This window comes from Protopterus annectens, chromosome 16.part0 (genome assembly GCF_019279795.1).
Source record: "Protopterus annectens isolate FY-2018-M chromosome 16.part0, PAN1.0, whole genome shotgun sequence".
Lineage (NCBI taxonomy): Eukaryota > Metazoa > Chordata > Ceratodontiformes > Protopteridae > Protopterus > Protopterus annectens.
In genome coordinates, this window is record NC_056750.1 from 375,102,657 (window position 1) to 375,125,790 (window position 23,134).

The window sequence follows — 23,134 nt, forward strand, 5'->3', positions numbered from 1 at the left end:
ATTGTCTGTTTGTTTTCATGAGAGATTGTTGCAGAGTAAAGGTTCATAAGCATATGAAAGGGTAAGGTTCAGTAGTGTTTTATTTGCTCTTTACAGTGCTATGTGGAAAAGAAGTACATCCCTTAATCCCTTAAATGTACATCTGCTGTACATACCTCTTAAAAACCTGTTCCATTTTAGTAAGCCCATTTCTAAATATTATGCCATGAAGGTATCACTGAGGCCATTTCTGTCCTAAGATCATGACCAAACTTATGTTTATTACTTCTAATGCATTATGCTGAAAGTTAGTGGATGCCCTTTGTGTCTCTCCCTCCTTTCTCTATTTTCCTTGAGGACTGTGCATTTCTGTATTGGCTGTCTGTTAGTTATTTACTTCATTTATTTTATATTTGTTAACTGTCTGAGTGGGCTAGTCACTAATTCTTTTCTGCCATGACATGGCCCAACAGGCAGAAATGGTAACCAGAAAAAAAGAACAGAGGATGCACATGGTTTTGAAATGCTAAAGCATTGTGACTGGATAAAGTTGAGTTAGAATAATCTGACAGCTAAATAAACACAAGTGCAGACAGAAATATAAAGTACAGTTCAAAAGTACAAAGCAGTTTTAAATGCGTCATTAATTTGATAGCAGCAATTTATAGGTAGGTCCCAGAGATGCAATGACTCCGTTATGCGACCAGTACTACTACTATATATTTAGTGGCGCAGCAGTACCACTGTGCTTCCTCTTCTATCTAATGCACATAAATTTCAGCTTTAATGTCACATTTCACATCGTTCCCAGATTAGCCAGCTTTAAGGTAAGCAGGAAAGCATTCTTGGCTTATCACAAACTATAGACTTTGTGAGACAGTAAAATGAACTTTGCTCCCTGGAGTGTACACCGTATACCGCCGGCTGCTTCAGCTCTGCTCAGTGTTGTTATAACCACACATACACGCACACACCTGCTGCAACCAATGCCTTATCATTACTACACTTCGTACAAGCAGCATTAATAACTAATCACACTTCCTAGAAACCTGGGTTAAATCCAACTGTTACTCTTCTGATTCTAAGAGGAAATTATTGACTGCCTTTAAAGTCCTCACACTAGGTTTAAGCCTAGAAGTGATAATCCCTTTATTTAAAGTCCTCCGTTCCTTCCTCATAGCATACTGTACCTTAAATGGCAACCATGCTACCTGTCCAACAGTATGCCAGCCTAGATCCCAACTCTAAAAACTCCTCACAGAATACTCCTAACCTTCCTTCCCTTGGTTTCAAACTGTTCATATAATACCCCCCACCTCCAGTTAGTCTAAGAAGTCTTCAGTGTCCCAGTACCAGACTTCATTGCACTAAACATGCCTTCTCCATCTTAGGCCCCAAACTCTTGGAATCTGTACCTACTAGTCTTAAAGACCTCATCTCATATCCCTCATTCTGTGCTCAGCTTAAAAATCATCTCAGTTTCAAGTACGTTTTTGCAGAGGCTTTCCCTCTGGACACACTAGCTAATCCCCACTCACCCTTTCACCGGTCAGTTACCTTTGGCTTCTTCACATTATTTCCCTACGCTAACATGTAATGTCTCTTCCACATGATATATATATATATATATATATATATATATATATATATATATATATATATATATATATATTACATTTAGTTAATTTCTGTGTGCTCTTATTTTACTTTTCCATCTTTACACTTTGTGCTGTATCCCTTCAGTACTTCAGTCTTTTCTTCTCCTTCTTCCCTTTTTACTTTAATCATCCTTTCCTTTTGTCCCTTATACTGTAATCATCCTTTCCTGTTGTCCCTTATACTGTGTACTTTGATATTGTTACGGTTATTGGTTCATTGCTGTCTTCACACAACATTTTGTTTGTATTCATAATACTTCAACAAGACAAAATTCGCAGACTCCCTCATAGTTTCAGTAAGCCAAGTGTCATGCACTTAGTTCAAAAAACCACACACTGTAAAAAAAAAAACTTTTCACCAGGTGTTCTGAGTGGAATAACTATACAAAAATACTCCCCTGATTTGAAACATTGTGAACCTAGTACTGGTATTAACTGTTATTAAACTTAAACTTAAACATAAAAAATAATTAAAAAAACTAAGCTGTCTACTCAAATAAATATCCTAAACTTAGTAAATCAAGTAAAAAATCCAATCCAGGATATGTTGAATTCGCAGTTCCTTTATTTGTTAGCACAGGTGAGTGATCCATCAGACTTGATGGTTAATACATTTAAGAATCTGTTAACTTGCTTGTCTACTGTCAATTTTATTTACCGGGCTGAGACTGAAATGGGTCCATTTGGATCATTGCTCTACCCCAGTTATCAGACTGAATAAATAAATTAAAAAAAAAAAAATCCCCTAACTGGCTTATTATTAAACTTATTACCCCAGCAGGGCATTTCGAGTTTCATGTCACTTTAGTATGTATCCTTCAGCATTCATTTGTCAACATCATAAACACTGTACTCCTAGATTTCCCACTGGACACTGGGTGCATTTAAATCTCCTGCTAAGATGGAAGGGGTTTTGTTTATACACACAACAAATTAAGTGGTAAAATGTTCTAATTCTGAATTACTGGGGTTATGGTGTCTATAACATTCAGTTATTGGGAGAGTTCTCTTTCCAAACATTAAATTCACCCCAACTATTTCATCTTTGGGGCATAAGTACCCTAATGTAGGCTTATACATTTGTTCGACGTATACTGTAACCCTTAAACCAGTACAACAAATGGAGGGTGTTTAGCACCGAGCCACATTTCTATTGCAAGAGCAACTGCTTGTTTTCTTCAATTTAGAAATTCTGGAGATCTACAAGTTTTTTATTATTATTTTTATTTAAGCAATTAACATTAGAAAGATCAAATTCATGTCATGTTCCCTTGTAACCACTGATGGTGAATTATAATTGTACATAAAATGACTTTACAATCCTAGTGACCATTTAGCCAAGTATACAATTTCCCAGGTGTCTCAAATGGAAGTTGCCCTCTCCAAAAACATTTTCCTGGAACTAATCTGATGCTAGCACTAAAGGTTTGGATTACTAAAGTACCAATCTAAAAAAAAAATATTCCCTAGTTTGAGCTATTAGTCTTGGCGTAATTTATATGTAGAGATTGATGGAGAAGGTAAATGATCAGAAAACATCATATCAAACCCTTTTTGTTTAGTTAAATTTAAAATGTGAACTGTATCATTGATAACATATTATGTCCTCATCTTACTCAAGTCATTATGGCCTACTATAACAACAACCTTCATGAGCTTGGTTTCCTGTGAGATGTAAAACAGATTTTATGTTTGTTGACAGGGGGTAACATGTTTCTAATCTCAATTAACACTGAGTCACCAAAAACGAAAACATGGTTGTCCAACTACTAACATATGGATGTGAAAGTACCCCTTTTGTTTGTGCAAAGCCATTAATAATTTCATAAAATCTTGGGCAAGCTTTCAACTTGGAGTCAAACAGTGTTCAGTATCAGCTTGATAGTTTAACTTAAAATTTCCTCAGTCATGGCTCCCATTGAAGTTAGTGCCTTTCACAGAGATACAGCAAGAGCAGTATATGTAATATATATCTTATATGATCTCTGAAACTTGAATGTAATGATTACAAAGAACTACTGTCAATAATGTCAGGCAATAATAAAAATGCCAAATATTACTTTATATGTCACCAATACATTTGAAACTTGCTGCCTATGGTAATTCTAAGGCTTTTAAGTGCAAGCCCTGGAATTATTAAACAAGTTTTAAAAAATGCATGCTAACAATGACTGTCAAAAACTGCAGTGCTCCCTTAAAGTTTTTTTTTTTTTTGCAGAGGGTCAAGTCCTCCACATACCAATCTTTATATATAGTATATAATGTGTGTGTAGATGCATACTTGCATACAGTATGTGTGTGTGTATACATAAATAAATATATATATATATATATATATATATATATATATATATATATATATATATATATGCACACACACATATATATAGATATGTATGGTTTCCCTGTGTTTGATTGAATGTGCGTTTGTTCAACAAACACAGGGGGCATGATATTACGTTGACTGTGAAGATGTCCAAACATTGGATATTTTGAAATGTGTGGACGGCTGAACGGTGGATATGTCAAACATATGGAATGTCAATACAGGTAAGTGAGGTTGGGGGGTGAGAGCATGTGTGTGTATGTCTGTCAGTTAGGATTAAGGTTAGGGTCAGTGTTGAGTGAAGGACGGGTGTTCTGTGTTTATGTGTAAGTTTGTGTATTTTTGGGTAAAGCTTGGGTTAGGGGATAGATGTAATGTTGTTTGTGTATGTTTGTGTGTCTGAGTCTGTCTTGTGTAGTGCAGTGTTATGGGAAAGTGTTAAGGTGGTGCAGGGGGGTGGGCCCTGTCTTCCTTAGTAATGGGTGCAAACCCTAACGCTGCCCTTTCCCCCATCCTTAACCCTACACCCTAAGGTCATTAAAACTTTCTAGTAACACTGCTGCTATTCAGACAAATTTGGGGCTAATGTTACAGGCGGATTTAGTTTTGATGTTAGTAGAGAAAATAGTTTCCTCTCTCGATAGTATTGTTTTCGTTTTTGTGTGTGTTGGTATTATTGTTTTCATTTTTTTTTTTATTCAGTATTGCGTATAATTGAACTAATTCTTTTTGGTGTTTTACATTCAACATTACAGCAGTTCATTCATACACAATACACCTATATATATATATATATATATATATATATATATATATATATACACACACACACACATATATATATATATATATATATATATATATATATATATATATATATATATACACACACACACACACACACACACACATATATATATATATATATATATATATATATATATATATATATATATATATATATATATATATATATATATATATATGTATATACACACACACACACACACACACACACACACACACACCAATTCTGAGATCAACAAATCTAGGGGTGAAGGGGAGTATTCTGAGAAGCATCAATCACAGACTTAGTACATGGAAGTTTGCATTTTAAGTCAATCAGTCTCGCTGTATTTGGGCTTAAGAGCCTTGGAATTTTAAACAATTGCAAGCAAAATCACTGGTTTAATATGCCCTAGCAAAAGCTGTTGTAATATTTAAACATTGGGTGTGAAATGGAGTCAAGTTGCTTTAAATAATGAGATCATTTACTGACTGCAGCTGAAACATTCCTGCATAGCCCTCCTACCCTTGTCATTTGCACCAGTCACACGTTATCGCTAAGATCCAACTTAGACACTTTGCTTCACTTTGACAGGGTGACTGTGCATCGTTTGAAACCACCCACAGTGATGCTTTTTATAGCAAACTGAGCTTCGAGATCTGCAATTAAGCAACTGATAACAGCTAAAATGAAAGAAAATGTTGATGACTGATACTGTTTGTTGGTTCCAGGAGCTAGAGCTTGCCCTGGAACATACATTGACACATACCAAATGTAGAATACTACACTTTCCCCTACTCTCCATCACATACACCCCTAACTCGACGGATAAAAGGTAAACAGAAGTACTGTGGAGCTTCTGTTATTAGCAAACTAATCCCCAGGAAATATTGCTGAGAGGTGTGTAACAGCATAAATATTGCAAGGTAAAATAAAAAGTTACTTAGCTATACTGTTTGCTAGCTCCAGGTACTGAGTGTCTGTAATCAACACCTACACACAAAAGCTCAGAATAGGGCACTAAGGGTACTACAGTTTTACCTGTTTCTTGCCACACTCACCACTGCAGCAGCAAATAACATTTTGTTAGCTCCTTTGGCATAGAAGGATGAAGCTCTGACCATGAAACAGGTGACTCAAGTTTGTAGAGCACCTTAGGCACCTGCTAGAGCTGGTATCAGCAAACAGAGGATTGACAGAGCTTTGCTGGCCTCTACATTTTTGGGGAAGATGCCTAAATGCATGTCTGAACATTAGGTCCCATTTTAGAAACTGCAGTGGAGATCAGAGATTCCATGGGAACACTGGCTTTAAGGAGGGCAGGCCTTTTTTGAGAAGTTTTGTCACTTGTGAGACCAAGTGATACAACCTTGCTGTTGACACTGCACAAAAAACCCTGAAGTAGTACTGGGCAAGCACGTTGTGTTTAGGGCCTTAAAGTACAACCCTCCCAGATAGGTGACTCTCCTCCACCACTGCTTGGATCCAACTTCTAGAAGGAACAAAGCGGCCATTAGTTTTTTGTCTCCCAAGAGATCAAATGAGCTAATGGTGTGTGCAGAAAGAGACAGAATGAAACCTGGTTACCAAGGCAGAAATAAAGAATTAGTAAAATACACACACATTTCATGTTCATTTGGCCTTTCACAATTCATACATTTCATCCTTTTTACTCCTGCAGTTTCCACACAAAGATACTTTTACACACTTAGTGTATGACACATATTTAACCATTTCTACTTCTAATCTTCTGCCTTACCTCTCAGCCTCTTGCCTCTTAGCATAAGAAATGTGGACAAAGCCAAAAATAATGGGGTGACAAAGCCCCAAACATAGGGAGAATTTTAAAATATTGCCCTAATAAACTTAGAAAGATGCTAGAATAAAAACTTTTTGTGTTACCATACATTTTCTGAAGAATATGAAGTCTGAAACTCAAATGCCCGTCATTATTTATTGAGTTTAATCCCTACTTATTTTCCAGAAAACCTCAAATTCTTATGAGGAACAGACCTAAAATATGACACAAACGTTTGCACATTGTGTAAAAATGTAGACAGTTGAGAGGTATGTTTTTGTTTTCTGTATGTGCTGCATTGTATGCTTAATCTGGCATTCTCTAATGTTATTACCTACTCTTCTGAAAATTTTAATGACATTGTGTAGGGTAAACCTTTTAATGTGATATCTGTGTCAGATGGCCTGTTTCATGTGACCTTTCCTGAGTAATCATTCTGGATAATCTGCATATTGATTTCTGAATCAGTGTGCCTAAATTCACAAAGCGTTGGTGAGCACATTAGCTTTTTTTATGATAACTATTTAATATTTCTCTTGATCTTTGTGTAGTCTTTCTGAAATTAAACTCTTCATAAGGTGTGTTTGTGGATGGAAGAGGGTGCGTCAAGTGCTGTTTAAGCAGCCACAGTTTGTAACATTGCTGCATACATGTCATAAACCTTGTCACCAGACACCCACAGAATTAGAGCTTTTATTACATTTTTCTCACTAATATTATTACTATAATTAATATGACATTGTTTATGAATTGAGACACCCAGGGTACCCACTGTGAACTTGTGAACTTGGCAAGTGATTGTAAAAGTCTCAAGTCCAAAAGGATGATGAACTGGGAATTGTGGGCAAACTCTAACCAAGCCCCTTCCCCCAACCCTGCACAATAACTTATGAAAACCATTTTCCTTAACAATACTACTACATGAACTAAACTTCTATGGCAACCAACAAACTGTTGAAGCACAACAAACAGAAACCGAACAAGTGGGTAATCCAGAGCTTTAATCCAATTGTGAAGCGCTTTTCGTCTTCCCTAGTAGGAAGACTTCTTCCTATACTACTACATGACACACTGTCGTGCGTGCGCGCACACACACACACACACACACACACACACACACACACACACACACACACACACACACACACACACACACACACAACATCAAACATCCCACTACCTAGTCCCAACTCTAACTCTGACCTGCAAACACCCACACACACTATCACAGATGCACAACATGAAATATTTTCCCTTATGTAGTCTTTACTCTGTCTCTAACCTGTGAACACTTACACACACAGTCTTATCCCCATTTACATGAACCGCACAGACATTTGTTCAGTAAAAGCAATATTCGGTATTGTTTTTTTTTTTGACAACAGCATGCAGCCACCAACATATATATTTATTTTTAGATAGATATGTGTGTGTGTGTGTGTGTGTGTGTGTGTACATATGTGTATATATATATATATATATATATATATATATATATATATATATATATATATATATATATACACACACACACACACACATTTTTATCTGTATTATCTATATAAAACGTACACACATGCACTCACACCCCACAACTCTACATATACAAATTATGCATGGAATCTTGTGACTGATGCTTGACATATTGTCTACTGTAAGATTAAAGAGTTTCAGTATAAGTAGATTTACCATGAGTGGTAAGCTGAGTTTCCTTATCTTACAATACTGAATGTTTCAGATATCATACAAATCAGATCATTAAATATTCCATGTATTGATTTCACTGTATTATCTATGTCACAGTAGAGTTTGACGTTCATGTTAGTGGCCTACTTTAATTGATTACGTTTCTATTGAAAGGACATTTGTTACTTTGCTTAGGCTTTTGAGAATGGGGTGACGTGTGTGTGTGTGTGTGTGTGTGTGTGTGTGTGTGTGTGTTTTCTTTCTATCTAATTTTAAGGTAATTTTTAATCTTTATTGTATATATTATTTTTTTATGTATTTTAGTAATGTAGTAAGGGTTACATTAGGATTTATTAGTACTTTAGTTTAGACATGTTTTGCTTGGTATATTTTTAGCTAGTTAGAAGTGGGTCATGTTTGCCATTAAATGTTGTTTCCATTTCTCTTATTGTCATCCATGTTTTACTTTATTTTTGCTTATTTTTCTTTTTAATTTTTTCAGTCTAGTAGGAGTAAATTTCACTTTGAGTGGTGATAAATAAGGACAATGTTTTTTTTTTTTGGGGGGGGGGGTGGCAGTGTTCGCAGTATACTTAGTTGTTTTTTTTTTTTTTTACATTGGCATGAATGGGAGATACAGGCCCTGTTTTACTACATATGCTTTTGTTTCTTTAAATGCAAGGGCACATTTGAACGTGGGGGTTGCCTTAGGGTGGACTAGGATATTTGGCTTATGTATGTGTTTATGTTTTAGGTGCACAATGTCTAAACATTTACTTTAGCTTTTAGCAAGTAGAAATATAACGAGTTTAAGGGAATTTTACTATTTTTGAGGACAGACCAAAGATATAGAAAATTTGTTAATGACAATATAGAGTGTAGATAAAAAAAAATATCCACAGTGTACCAAATATCACACCCTTTTCTAAGGTCTACCATCAGGAATTCAGGATGAATGCATTTGTGTGTAAACACACATACATATACACATTTGGCATGTACCTCACTAGACATCTGCAACAACTGGAGAAGGCCGCAAAGGCTTGTAAAGGCTCCAGGGCCGTTAGCCTAATACACATCTGTGAACCTATGAACATACAGAATATCAGATTGCTGTAACATCACCTGCATGATGAGTACAATAGCAACAAAAATGCACCATCAACATTAATACAGCTCAATACCTCCCCCCGAATGTGCCTGAATTCTTTAGTTTTCTGACATTAGTCATAGAATGTATAAGCACACTCTAGTATGCAAGAATGTATAGTGAACACAATTTTCTTAAAACATGTTCTGAATTATGTTGTCGTTTCAGTACAACTGTCTCATTGTATACTTCGGTGTACATCTGTACACCTAACATCGTACTGCATAACACCCCCCAAGCATCAAATACTCACTGCTCACGGAGGGTATAAGGTGCAGCAGTTAACTAAAATACCTACTCTGTCACCACTTCCAAGACCTACTACTTTCTGCAGGTATAGGGTGCGCAAGACAGCTGTGAACCTATTTTCCTGATGCATAAGAAATCTTGAGCACCTAGTACTCACTACCTGTGCATATGTACAGCTGCACACCCAGATTTCTACTGCATAGCCTTACCGTGAACACCTAATGCTTGTTGCATGTATAAGGTGCACAGTACAGCTGTGAACCTATTTACTTCTCTGTAACTGTTACATAAGACCTAGTACTCACTGCAAATTTAGGTTGCACAGTAAAACTGTGATGCCAGATTCCTACTGCATAAACACCCACAAACATCTAGTACTCACTGGTAATATGTGCCTGTACTGCTGTACACCCAGATTTGTATTGCATAAAGCAACCTTGAGCACCTAGTACCCATTACCCATACAGGTGTAAGTACACCAGTATACCCAGATTCCTACTGTATAGACACTACGCCGAAGAGCTAGTACTCACTGCACATACAGGTGTAAGTACAGCAGTATACCCAGATTCCTTCTGTATATACACTGCGCCAAAGAGCTAGTACTCACTGCACATACAGGTGTAAGTACAGTGGTATACCCAGATACCTACTGTATATAGACTGCACCAAAGAGCTGGTACTCACTGCACATGCAGGTGTAAGTACAGAGGAAACCAATGAGGTCACTCCAGCTGGTGTAAGTGCCTAGTCAAGTACATGCCAAATGGCAGACTGCACTCTATTATTGGTCTAATGAGGGCTGATTACAGTGGGACTATAATTTCCTTGGATCTGGATGCCATACCTTTACTTATAAGTTGTGCCACATAAAAGGATGTCCTCACCACTGCGGCCACATGGCAGTCCAAGTTCAGACTACTATCTGGCCGGGTATGTAGATGTTCTTCGTGTTTCACTGTTGCAGTCATCACTTTTTGGTTATCTGCTTGCCGTAGCCCTCAGTCAGCCAGATTAAAAAAGTTTTGGGTCCTGCGTCGGTTGCTGTCTCTTCTTCTGTGATGTATGGTCATCAGGGGTATAAAACATGCAGCCCACGCCATTACATCAGTCTTTTTTGCCATGCAGTGCCCGAAGCAGAAGCAGTTCACAAGTGCCGATTGGTCGACTCATGAAATTTTTGTTTTCGAGTTTCAGAACCGAAGTCTTCAACTAAAGCTAAGTACCCCCTTGGGGAAACTTTTTTTCTTGCTTATAAACCGATGTCAGTAAAAGTCAGTAATTGTATTTCTTGTGGAAAGCAAATACCTCATAAAGATTTTCATTCATATTGTATTCCTTGCCTAGGCCCTGACCACGACGTACCTCACTGTTGGTTTTGTGCCTTATTTAAACCTCGAACTATCTGTCGTCGGTATATTTTCGCTTCTAAATATTTTGGTGCTCGGTTCAATTATCCTGATATGTCTTCAGTAAGCCATCCGACTACTGACATACCAAAAAAACGCAAAGATAAAGGCAGAGACAGGCTGCCTAGATCCAAAGCTGCCGACGACGCTTCTCCTAAGCCAGTCACCAGTTTGCCGGTACTCAGTGAGGCGCTTTCGCAGCCCCTGATACCTGCTACTTCAGATTTGCAGACCTCTACTGAGACCCATTTGGAGTCCGGTATGCCACAAGATGCTTCAGCTGTTGAACCTGAGGATGTCTCTACCTTGGATGGGTCCGGAGCCACTGTGCAGACACCAGCTTCTGAGGGTATATTTAGGCCTACTGACTTGCATATTAAACTGATGCCATCTTCTTCTTCAAGGCCTAAAACTCAAACCATGCCTAGAAAACTGATGCCCAGACTGCATGGTCAGGCCTCCTTACCTAAAAAGCAAATGATAAGAATGGCTGAAGACCTTATTACTCTAATCAGGGGAAGCCATCCTTCCCCTCTAAGAGCTTATGATACATCTGACCAGGATTCTGAAATTTCTGTTTCCTCTTATGACCAAGATTTACCCTTATCTGCCTATGAGGATTCTGATGCTGAGGACTCTATTCCCTCTGCCCCCCCCAGAGGATTTCTCTTTTGGTAAAACTTTGCATACTCTCAGAGAGCATTTTCATTGAGAAAGTCAGGATTTCTCTGATTCTAAAAAGAGGCTTAGGGATTTCTTACTCCTGCCCCAGCACAGGCCTTTAGCCATACCTCCTGTACTAGACATTGTTGATGATGCTTTTCCTGAATCTAGCTTGGCCCCTGACTCTTTACCTCCTGCTCCCAGAAAACCTGATAGACATTACAGGGTTCCTGACTCTCACAAGTTCCTTTTCAAAAATCCTACTGCGGATCCTGAGGCCATTTCACAGGGACCCAAGGGCATTAAAACTACTACTGCCAAAAATCCTACCCCCTCTGATAGAGAGACTCCAGGGCGCTGGATAGATGGTGTAAGAAGGTATACACTTTTGCAACTTTGGCCATTAGGGCCCTAAACTGCCAGTTTCATATGTTAAAGTATCAGCAGCATATTAGTGGATTGCTTAAACAGAAAACTTATGTTGATTCCTGATTGTGCTGAAAGTAAGGATTTACAGGATTTAATGCATTCTGCTGAACAAGTTGGAAAACATACTTTGCAATGTGGTTTTGATTCACTAGAGGCACCTTGCAGGGCTGCTGTAACTGGGTCTGCACTTAGAAGGCATGCTTGGCGCGTAAGGAGCAATCCTTGCCAGATCATGTTAAAGCTGAATTACTGGATGCTCCCTTAAATCAGGACTGTCTGTTTGGCAACAAAGCAGAAGACGTTCTTAAAAAGATGGAGGAAAAAGCTAAAGCTATGCAAACCGTTAAAGATTTTTTACAAGTACAACCTCCAAGATTTAGTAGGCATTGGCCTTCTAAGAATTGGTCCTTTTCGGCCTCTTCCAGACCTTCTCAGTCCAAACCCAGATCCAGCAAGTGCACCCAGGATTCAGTCCCAGGGTACGCACAGGACTAAGCCCTGGGGGGCCTCCACTTCCAAATCTGGGAGTAATAAAACTTCCACCTATGGTAAACTGTCTCAATGACTTCTTTTTAAAACCTCCAAGCACTTCTCAACTGACTGCTCTTTGGGGGGAAAAATTGCTCTTCATGCAAAGAACTGGGAACTCCTTACCCATGACAAATGGGTTTTAAATATAGAGTCCCAAGAATACAGATTTCACTTCCACACATTACCAACACCAAGCAGTTGGCTAGATCTACCCCCAAATCAGTGAGTAGAGGCCCAAAAGCAAGTACTCTCTCTCCTAACCATAGGGGCTATTCAGTTGGTACCAGAAGAAGAAAAGGGACAAGGTTTCTACTCAAGACTTTTCCTGGTACCCAGAAAAGACAATTCATGATGTCCTATCCTGGACCTGTCTACTCTAAACCCTTTTTTGGTGATTCCAAAATTCAAGATGCTGACTTTTCACCAGTTGCTTCCTATGCTATGCAAAGATGCCTGGTTGGCAACACTAGATTTAAAGGAAGCATACCTGCACATCCCAATCAGGGAATCTTGCAGAAGATACCTACGCTTCAAAGCAGGCTACACACACTATCAGTTCTCTGCACTGTCCTTTGGCTTTTCTACTGCGCCCAGGGTATTCACAAAGTGCCTAGCTCCAGTCCATTGCATTTTGCAGGCAAAGAAATATTCAAATATACCCATACCTGGACGATTGTCTAATTCAGGCAGAAATCCAGGACATGCTTTTAAATCATCTGGCTTTTGTGCAAAGGGTGCTAACTTGTCTGGGGTACACCATAAATGAAAAGAAATCACACCTGGTACCCTGTCAACAAATTATATTCCTGGGAGCAAGCTTGAATACAACTTCCTAGATGGCTTTCCTCATGCCAGAGAAACAAATTCATTTGGCAACCCACTTCAAGTGGCCACAAAAGCCCTGCTATCTGCAAGGCAAATACTACAAGCCTTGGGGTTCATGGCCTTCTGCATTCTTCTAATTCCATATGCAAGACTGCATATGAGGAAACTACAATGGTACCTCAAAAGCTTATGGTGTCAACATTCTCAGGATATAGAAGCAATGATTTCTATCATAACTTGCCTACGCATAGAGTTCCTTTGGTGGGCAGAGGCCTGCCACCAAAACAAGGGACTACCATTCACAGTACCCCCTGCCGCCCAAACCCTAACAGACGCATCAGACTATGCATGGGGGGGCTCACCTGGCAGGGAAGTGCATTTAGGACAAATGGAACCCAAGTCAAATGCACCTGCATATCAATCAAAAAGAAATGTTAGCTGTACAGAATGCTCTGACAGCCTTCAAGGACCACATTCTTCCAGGGCAATTAATAGTAAAGACGGACAACACCACTGTTATGTGGTGCATAAACAAGCAGGGGGGTACCCATTCTTACCCCCTCTGCAGACTAGCCATGGCATTGTGGAACACAGCCTTGAGCTACCAGGTGCATCTACAAGCTCCATTCCTGCCAGGAAAACTGAATACACTGGCAGACGGACTAAGCAGAAACCTCATGGGCCCACACGAGTGGAAACTGGAACCAAGGATTTTCAACATGTTGACAAGCAAATGGGGGAGCCCAGATATAAACCTGTTTGCCTCCTCCCAGAACTATCAGTTGGACAACTTTTGCACAAGGACTCCCCACAAACAAGCATGGAAAGTGGGTGCTCTGTCCTTCAGCTGGAAAAACCTATCAGTTTATGCCTTTCCTCCTCTGCCTCTGCTCTCCAAAGTACTACTAAAGATCAAACAAGACAAACCAAGGACGATTTTGATTGCTCCAGAATGGCCACGCCAACACTGGTACCCCTTATTGCACAGTGTGTCACTGTTCGCCCCATGGCACCTGCCTCAGACCCCTACCCTGCTATCTCAGCAGGAGAACCAGATTCTGCACCCTCAGCTTTAAATACTGCACCTAGCAACCTAGCTAATTTCATAATCTCTCCTTTACCATCCCTCAGTAAACCAGTGATGGATATCATCTTAGAGGCAAGGAGGCCTACTACTAGAAAATCTTATGCAGAAAAATGGGAAAGATTTTGTGCCTGGAACCAATCTCAAGGGATAAGCACAGCAGCACCCAATTTACCTCATATTTTACAATACTTAATTGAGATGCTTCACAAGGGCCTGTCTTTTTCCTCCATCAAAATTCATGCCTCAGCAATTTCAGCTCATTATAACACAGAACCTCCCCTCTTCTCTCATCCACTGCTCAGGCAGTTTCTCCTAGGGGCCAAAAATTTAAGACCACCCAGGAGAGCTCCAACTCCAGCCTGGGACCTTAACTTTGCATTGGAGAAACTCACTCTTCCTCCTTTTGAGCCAGCTGCTACTGCAGATTTAAAATTCCTTTCCTGGAAAACAGCTTTCCTTTTAGCAATCACTTCAGCTAGAAGGGTATCTGAATTACAGGCCCTTATGGCAGTGGAGCCTTTCATCATCTTTCATGTGGACAGGATGTCCCTCAGAACCAATCCCTCCTTCATGCCCAAGGTGGTATGCAGTGTGGCTCTTAATCAGTCCATCCACTTACCAACCTTCTTTCCTAATCCACAGAACAAAGGGGAACGGATACTGCACTCATTAGATGTGCACAGACAACTTAGATTCTACTTGGACAGGACTAAACCTCAAAGGAAATTTGAACAACTGCTGGTGGCATTTGCTGCAGGGACAGAGGGGAAGGCTATTTCAAAGCAAACCATTTCTAAATGGATAGGCCATTGCATTCATTTCTGCTATAAGCACCATGGAAAAACCTATACCACAAGGGATCGGACCCCACTCAACCAGGACTGCATCAACCTCTGCAGCCTTTCTCAGAGGTGTCCCTACCAGGGACATCCTAGAAGCTGCTATCTGGAGTTCTGTACATACTTTCACCAAGCATTACCATTTGCCAGTTTTCTCTAAATCCAGAGCTGGCTTTGCCACTGCAGTCTTGCAGGGCCTTATAGCTTGTCCTAATGCTATCTAAATTCCTCCTCCCATCCTTAGCTTTGGGAATCTACCCAAATGTGATGACTGCAACATTGAAACACGAAGAACATAGTACAGTTGTGTACACTTTCCATAAATGTAGCTGTTCGAGTGTATTCACTGTTGCAGTCCTGGTTACCCTCCCTCCAGCCCCCTGTCTTCTTTTGGTTATACCTCTACTCTTCTTTTACTATGTTTAAAAGCTTTTTGGTGTATTTGCTTTTTTGTTGGAGGGTATAACCTTGTATTTTTATATATTTAATTGCTTCCCATTAGGGGGCACTTGACATCTGGGGCAAGAAAAACTGATGTAATGGCGTCGGCCCCATGTTTTATACCCCTGACGGCCTGACGTCATGGAAGAAGAGACAGCAACTGACGCAGGCCCAAGACTTTGTTAATCAGGCTGACTGAGGGCTACTGCAAGCAGATAACCCAAATGTGATGACTGCAAAAGTGAATACACTCGAACATCTACATTTATGGTAAGTGTACACAACTGTACTAGCTCTCACCTCTGTGTCCACTCTAAGGGATGTGCTGTTGATATAATTTGCAGGGGTATTTGACTTCCCAAATGGTATGATAATACATTTTTTGCATTTAGTTTTAGGCCATGGTTCTGGCACCAGTCATTTGTCTGATCTAGACCCTCTTGAAGGATATCTACATTGTTGGGGAATTCAATGATTGCCTCCAGCTTGCAGTTGTCAGCAACCATTGTCATTCAGAAGCTTCCACATTTGCCTAGACTTCGGAGATGTATATTCCAAGCAGGAGTGGTCCCAGTACTGAGTCCTGTGGCACACCACTAGTACATGCCTCATAATGGATATGGGTTCACCCAGTTTAACCACATGTCCTGTCCTTGAGCCATTTGGCTATCCATCTGGTGACATAGGTATTTATACCCAGTTTTCTGAGTTTATTTATAATACCCAAATGGGGAAATGTGACAAATACCATGGCCAGGTCGAGGTAGGTGGTATCTACTGTTTGCCCTCATCTATGGCACTAGTGACTTTTTCAAAGAAATCCACCGGGTTCAGTAGGCATGACCTGCCTTTGACAAAGCTGAATTGGGTCAGATCCAGTGTTTAGAGATCTCCTATATCATTATTTATCAGGCCTATGATTATTCTTTCCATGGCATTACATGTTAGACTAGTCAAACATATGGGTCTGCAAATCTCAGGTCAGTAGATGGTCCCCCTTTATGCAGAAGGACTACTGTTGCTGAGGCAGTGGTTAAATAGAGACTCTAATGGACATGATAATTCCTGACTTCAGCTGTTTAAGAGAGCCTGATATATTGACAGGCCCTATTGAAGCCATGCTTTTAGCTGTAGAGAGCGCAGTGGCAACCTCTTCTTTGGTGATAATTCACGGTGGAGTGCTGGACGGTATTTTTTGGTGGAGAACCTGGGGTGGTGGGGAGGTGAAATCTGAGCTGAAGTTGTTGGCCAGCAAATTTGCTGTGTCTTCTGGCAGAGTATAGGTGATGCCATCTGCAACTAATTCAGCACATTGTTGGATGTTGCCCTTAAATTTGCAGACATAACTGAAAAATGCCTTATGGTTGTTATTAGCTTTGGAGGCTATTTTTACCTCAGTCTGCTTTCAGAGACTTGACTAGTACTCTGATTCATTTTATAGACTAATGAGGGACTTATTTTTCTGTAGTGCATGTGACACTGCCAGCCCAGCTATCTAGAATTTTGTAAATAATTCTATGTCATGTGTGAATATTGATATGATTTTTACAGAATTGTATGTTATGTACTGAGCTTCAAGAATGTAACCACGCCATATCCTGCTGGAGCATAGAAGATTAACTTGCAAAGCTGGGCCATAAACAAAATATGTTCTCTCTCAGTTACAGTTCAATAGTAGACACAATGTCTAGAGCTAGACGTTTTTCTTTTGTCTTGAAAGAAAAGTAATTACTAGGTTTAAAATGTAAAGTGTTTCATTGTTTTATGACTTCCAGTTCTGAGCAAAGATCTGAGAGAGATGTATTTTTCACACAAAGATGTTAAAATTCTATTAGTTTCTGTTTTAGCCTGGAATCTGAAGTAGGTGACAAAGAGTGATGTCATCCAGGCTAACCCAGCAGTAATATGTGATATTAATTTAAGAACTCTCTCAGAGAGAGAGAGAGAGAGTGTGCATTTTGTATATCGTCTTTGACCTGGAAACATCCATCATCACCATCATCTGCACTTGCCTTGCTAATAGTAAGTAGCCAGGGTACAGTCATTTCTTTTAGATATAGTTAAGAATATAGTAAAGATTAGTTTAGATGTTTACTTTATTTATTTGAGAATGTCTTGCAATGTTGTTTTAAAATATTTCCTATAATTTTTAACTCTGAAGTAACTGTATTTGTTTTCTGAGTATTGTCTTGTTCTTTTATTTATTATTAAATATATTTAAACCTATCTTAGTGGCTGATATTTGTGAGACATATTTAAGCTCTTGCATATGTATTTGATGACACTGTACAGGCCACTTCTAAATAGCCTTGCAAGTCTTAGTCAAAACTACCATTTGAGTAATATTAACATTACACAGTAGAATTGGACACCCTTTGTAAGGGCCTTAGAGTAGCTGATAAAGAGTGGTTGGTGGCAGTGGTAACTGCCTTATTGTCTGGGCAACAGGGGGCATAGCTAGTAAACCTGTGCCAGACTTTCCCAGGTGTGTGTGTGTGTGTGTGTGTGTGTGTGTGTGTGTGTGTGTGTGTGTGTCAGCTACTTGAGGAGGGACATGAAGCACTGGATGGACAGAGAGAGTGCTGGAGGTCTTAGCTTAGCCACTCGACTGAGATCTCAACCCTATAGCTGTGCCAGTCGGGAGTCTTATTGGGGGTCTGGAGAAAAAGGGAGAAACCATCCCCAGACTTACTGTGGTCTCTGTGTGTTCTTAAGCGAAATTGTACTTTACTGTGTGTGTACTTGTCATCCTCCCATTGTATACATCCCTCACTGTTGCCAGTGGTGAGGATTGAGGCTTCTTGATTACTGGGCCAGTGCAGGGGCTCACAGTGCACATTCAGTCTTACTTCTCAATAGGATTTTCTTTCTTTTGTTGTACAACCTATTAATACTAGGGTTCCACTAGGGTGGCTTGTTTTTGTAGTTTGACCTGGGTTTACTTTGGTCTGGTACTGTTGTTTTTATGCAGTGGTTATATGGTCATAGATTGCTTTTGTGTATGCCTCTGTATGGGTTTCTGTGTTTTCTGGATTTGGGGCAGCTTGGAAACTAGATATGCCATCCCTTAATAGGGGCTAATTTGCCTTAGAGAACAAAAAGTTTTTCGGGTTAGGTGGGGGGACTATTTTTACCTTTATTTCAAGGGAGACAGCTTTGTGATCTGATCTTACTAGTGAGGGCATAACACTGGGGGGTTTGGGGGAGGGTGCAGCACTCTTCCATATTCTTGAGTACCAGATCTAGGATATTTGTTCCAGTAGTGGAAGTGCAGACTAGTTGCTCCAAGGCATTTGAATTTTCAACTTCAAGAAGTCTCTGGGCCTGCGTGTTAGTGGTCATGTATGCCTCCCAATTAATGGAGGGATAGTTAAAATCACCCATGAGTATGGAATTGTGCTGGATGATGAGTGATTCTAGTAACTTCAGGTATGATCTATGGGTTTCCTGGTTCATAGTGGGGGACCTGTATCCAACAAGATCATGGTAATGGATTTTTACCATGGTTAGTTGGACATGCAGTTGCTCAAGCATGTCATATTGTTTGACCAGCCTTGAGGTTTACTTATCCTTTATGTAGATAGATATACCTCCACCTTTAGCTCTTTCATGTTCAGTGGGTGGTCAGAATGTATGAACGGTATTATAGTCTGCACTGCTGGAGTGTTTTCCATGGCTTTGAACCATGTTTCAGTAACTGCACAGATGTCAGCATTCTCCAGAGTGAGGAGAGCTTCCAGAGAGTGCAATTTCTTTTTGAGACTCCTAGCATTGAGCAGTAACACCTTTAGCTTGTATCGTCAGCTGCAATCCCCTGCTGTGAGTGGGTTTGTATCCTACATCCCTCACTATCTTATGTCATACATGTTATTGTAGACAAAACATTGTCACCATGGCAGTCCTGCAGCCCCACCTTTACTCCACGTTTGTTTGTTCTGTCAACATTCAGTGGACTGTTAGAATGACTTGCACATTGTGCACCATTCATTCCAGCCAGGAGTAGGTGACTTGTTCTTAAGCAGTTTGGTCATCAGCATTTTAGTCAAGTCCTCTTGATCAAATGTTGTTTATATAAGCCTTGCATTAAATGAAATGCAGCTAGTTTCAAGTATAATATATATATAATTTGTACAAGTCATTGACTTATTTGTTAGAATTGGAATTTGTGTTTGGGTTGATACAAATGTTTGACATTAGTTACTGTTATGATTAAATTTGTTGTTATGATAATTCTTACTGTCATGGTTATCAGGTATGTGGGTTATTTTGCTCTGCATTGGTGAAAGTTGGGAAATTAGACTCCATTATGACATATTGTGGATAATTGTGTATTTTGTGTTGTGCATATCCATGAATTAGTGTTTAGATATAATAGTTTATACATTCTTTGAGTTTTAGCTGGTCAAACTTGATTATGTTTACTTTGATGACTTGGTCTTCAACCCCGGTGTCCTAGGCTCATTCTGCTTAATGAACATCAGTTAACAGATTGGAACTTCTGTCTGTGTCACTCTTCTATCAGCTTGGTTCCCAAATCACATTCTATGCTATCCATCCATCATTATGATAACTTGGGTAAGGTCATTAGTCACAAGTGTTTTTTTTTTTAGGAAAGTCCTGTGTGGCAGTCTAGTAAAGGGACTTGATCAGAGTCAATGCAGTAGGCATATGTAGAGTACAGAAATCAAACTTAGGACTCGGTGATGTAGCTCGTTAGCAGCTCACAGCATTAACTCACTCTGCTGAATTACCAGAGCTGTTGTGCGCAACGAGTTGTAATTCTGATTCTGGCTGCACATTTGTTTATGCTTTGACCTCTTTCATAAGTTTTGCTGTCTCACATCTTATATGTTTATCAGAATTTTAAGGTATGCAAAACGCATAATACTTTATATGACATAATATCTGCATTGAGAACTGTATTCTATACTTATACTGTCTGTTTATCTTATATATACTTATTCTATTATATTGCCTTTGGCTCTGGTTGTGGCACAAAAGGGTCCACTGAAAAGCTCAACATCTTGGTTAGTAAATGCATAACTAAATAAATAAGTACTCTGTATCTGCCACGCCTGCCTTTTTGGACAGTCACATCTTGGTCAGGTAATAGCAATGTTGCTGTCTTTGTTCTGAATGTGTATATTTTTTCTGTTCTCATCTTTATGCGACTTATTTTCTATCTAGAATATTCTTTTCACACCTGGGACACTTGAACACCTGACTTGCAGCAGAGGTGAGGAAGAGCTGCGGAAGATTCTGATAATTCCAGACAGCCAGCGGGATAATCTCATGGCCTACCATGCAGCAGTCTGTAATGGCAGCAGCAGCATCCGAGAGGAACACTTTACAGAGCTGGCAAGGGAACTTAGAGAGCAGGTAGACATTCAGAAAGTAATTAACAAGGTGAGTGGCTTTGTTTCATTTATTGTTTATTACTTTGGATTAGAACTTCTACCCAAGAAACTGTAGCATTACACAATAATCATCTCTCATCAATGGTCCAGTGTCCCACTTCAGTCTTTTTGTCTACTTTCTGTCTATTCTCTGATATGCCTTTATCCTGACAGAAATCCATCTGTTTTCCACTTTGAACCTGATGTGGAATAAACCACAGATAGGATGTCACTGTTATTCTTTTTGTTAACAGTCAGTTTCAAGAAAACAGCCATTGATATTTTTGTAATATTTTGACCCTATCTATGTTCTGCCAGTCAGTGTTTTAATATCCAGACTTAGCCACAGGTCTATTTGACGAAATCATGTAACTGGTCTAATCGCTTTCTTGCTCTGCCTCAGAATTCCTCAGTGGACAGGAAGTGACATACTCAGTTATCTTCTGGCTGTTTAAGTGACATCTCAGTTTTATTAGTCTTCAGCACTAAAAAAAGCTTTCCTTTAGACAGAGAGACAGTCAAGTGATTTATTCCAGGGTTTTTCTCAAACAGGCTGTTACCTTCTTCTGCCAACCCCTGATACACAGAACTGAGAATTTACATGTCCTGACTTCTTTCAGGTCATCCATCAGGCAGTTAAACTAGCAAGTATGCTCAGATCCAGTTTTCCTTTCACTCTCCTGCATAGCATACCTCTCAACTGTCCAGATTTTGCCTCATCTTTTTGGTCTATTTCTCATAAACTTTGTTTTTAGGCAGATAACTGAGTATTGAAGTCTCTAAATAATGAGACATTTGAGTTTCAGGATTCCTCCGGAAAATTCATGTTAATCCAAAACCTGTTATTCTGGCAACTTTTTAAGTTTTTAAGAGCTATATTTAAAATTGTCCCTATTTTGGGGCATCTGTCCCCCCATTCATTTTGGCTTTGTCCAGATGTCTTGCACTAAGAGGCTGAGACGTTTGCTCTCCTGTCAAACTCATTTCTTCACTTCATACTCCATTTGAGTTGACTAAAGATATCCTGGGATCCTTGTGTTATACCAAGGCCACCCAGATGTGTTTCCTGTGGTTTACAACTGTTAATCGTAGATAAGAGGAAATATATTTTATATAATAGAAATGCTGTGTTTTAAAATAGGATAAAGGGAAAAAGTCATTGCAAAGGGAAGATAACAGCCAAGTTTTGTTGAAAAGAGAGGAAAGGGTATGAGAACACCACACCATTATCTGAGACCAGATGTTAAATGGTCCTTTTTGAGGGGGTCATGGTGATGTGGGTCCTAAAAAGAGAAAATACTCCATGAAATTCTCTGCATGCAGGAGGTATAACTTGCAATGTTATATCCCATATTTTGAACCGTTAGGAAACCAGCTGAGACTGGTAATCCAGAAATCATAAAAATGGCAATGGGCAGAGATCTGGATAAAAGACATGCACACACAAAGCAGTAATGATGCATACAGCATGGAAAACCTCACACTTTGTGAGAAATGCTTACCAGCAGTGACTATCAAAGTGCAGAGATACATTATCCTGGTAGGTAATGTTACTTAGAGAAAATGCTTTTAGCAAATAAGTTACTTTAAGGAAGTATTTAGTTCATCTTGTTGTAAGAAAGAGTAGTGTATGTAAAGGTATAAGAGGCTACCATCTGAGATGAATATGTAAAACGACACAGAATACATGTGAAAATGTGTAATGTTGAGGCAGAGAACAGGGCTTTGCCATACTGGATTTGACTTTAAGGTTAGATTTGTGTGAATCTCGTTTGCGTCAGTGTGATTTCATTGATGTACTTCTCCCCGCTCCTAGTCAGCTCTTGTGAAGAGTTGTCCAGGCATACTATCTTCTGACATTGGTACAGGCAGCCTGTTTTT

General features: G+C 39.4%; 1 protein-coding gene across 1 annotated transcript in view; it reads left to right on the plus strand.

The window, feature by feature from the left end:
* The window catches only part of ABCA2 (ATP binding cassette subfamily A member 2), a gene marked incomplete in the record, with an annotated part of 2,505,641 nt that overhangs the window by 1,103,481 nt on the left and 1,379,026 nt on the right, over positions 1-23,134 (plus strand). The window contains 1 exon segment of the mRNA XM_044058216.1: positions 21,045-21,263. Coding sequence (XP_043914151.1) covers positions 21,045-21,263 — 219 coding nt within the window.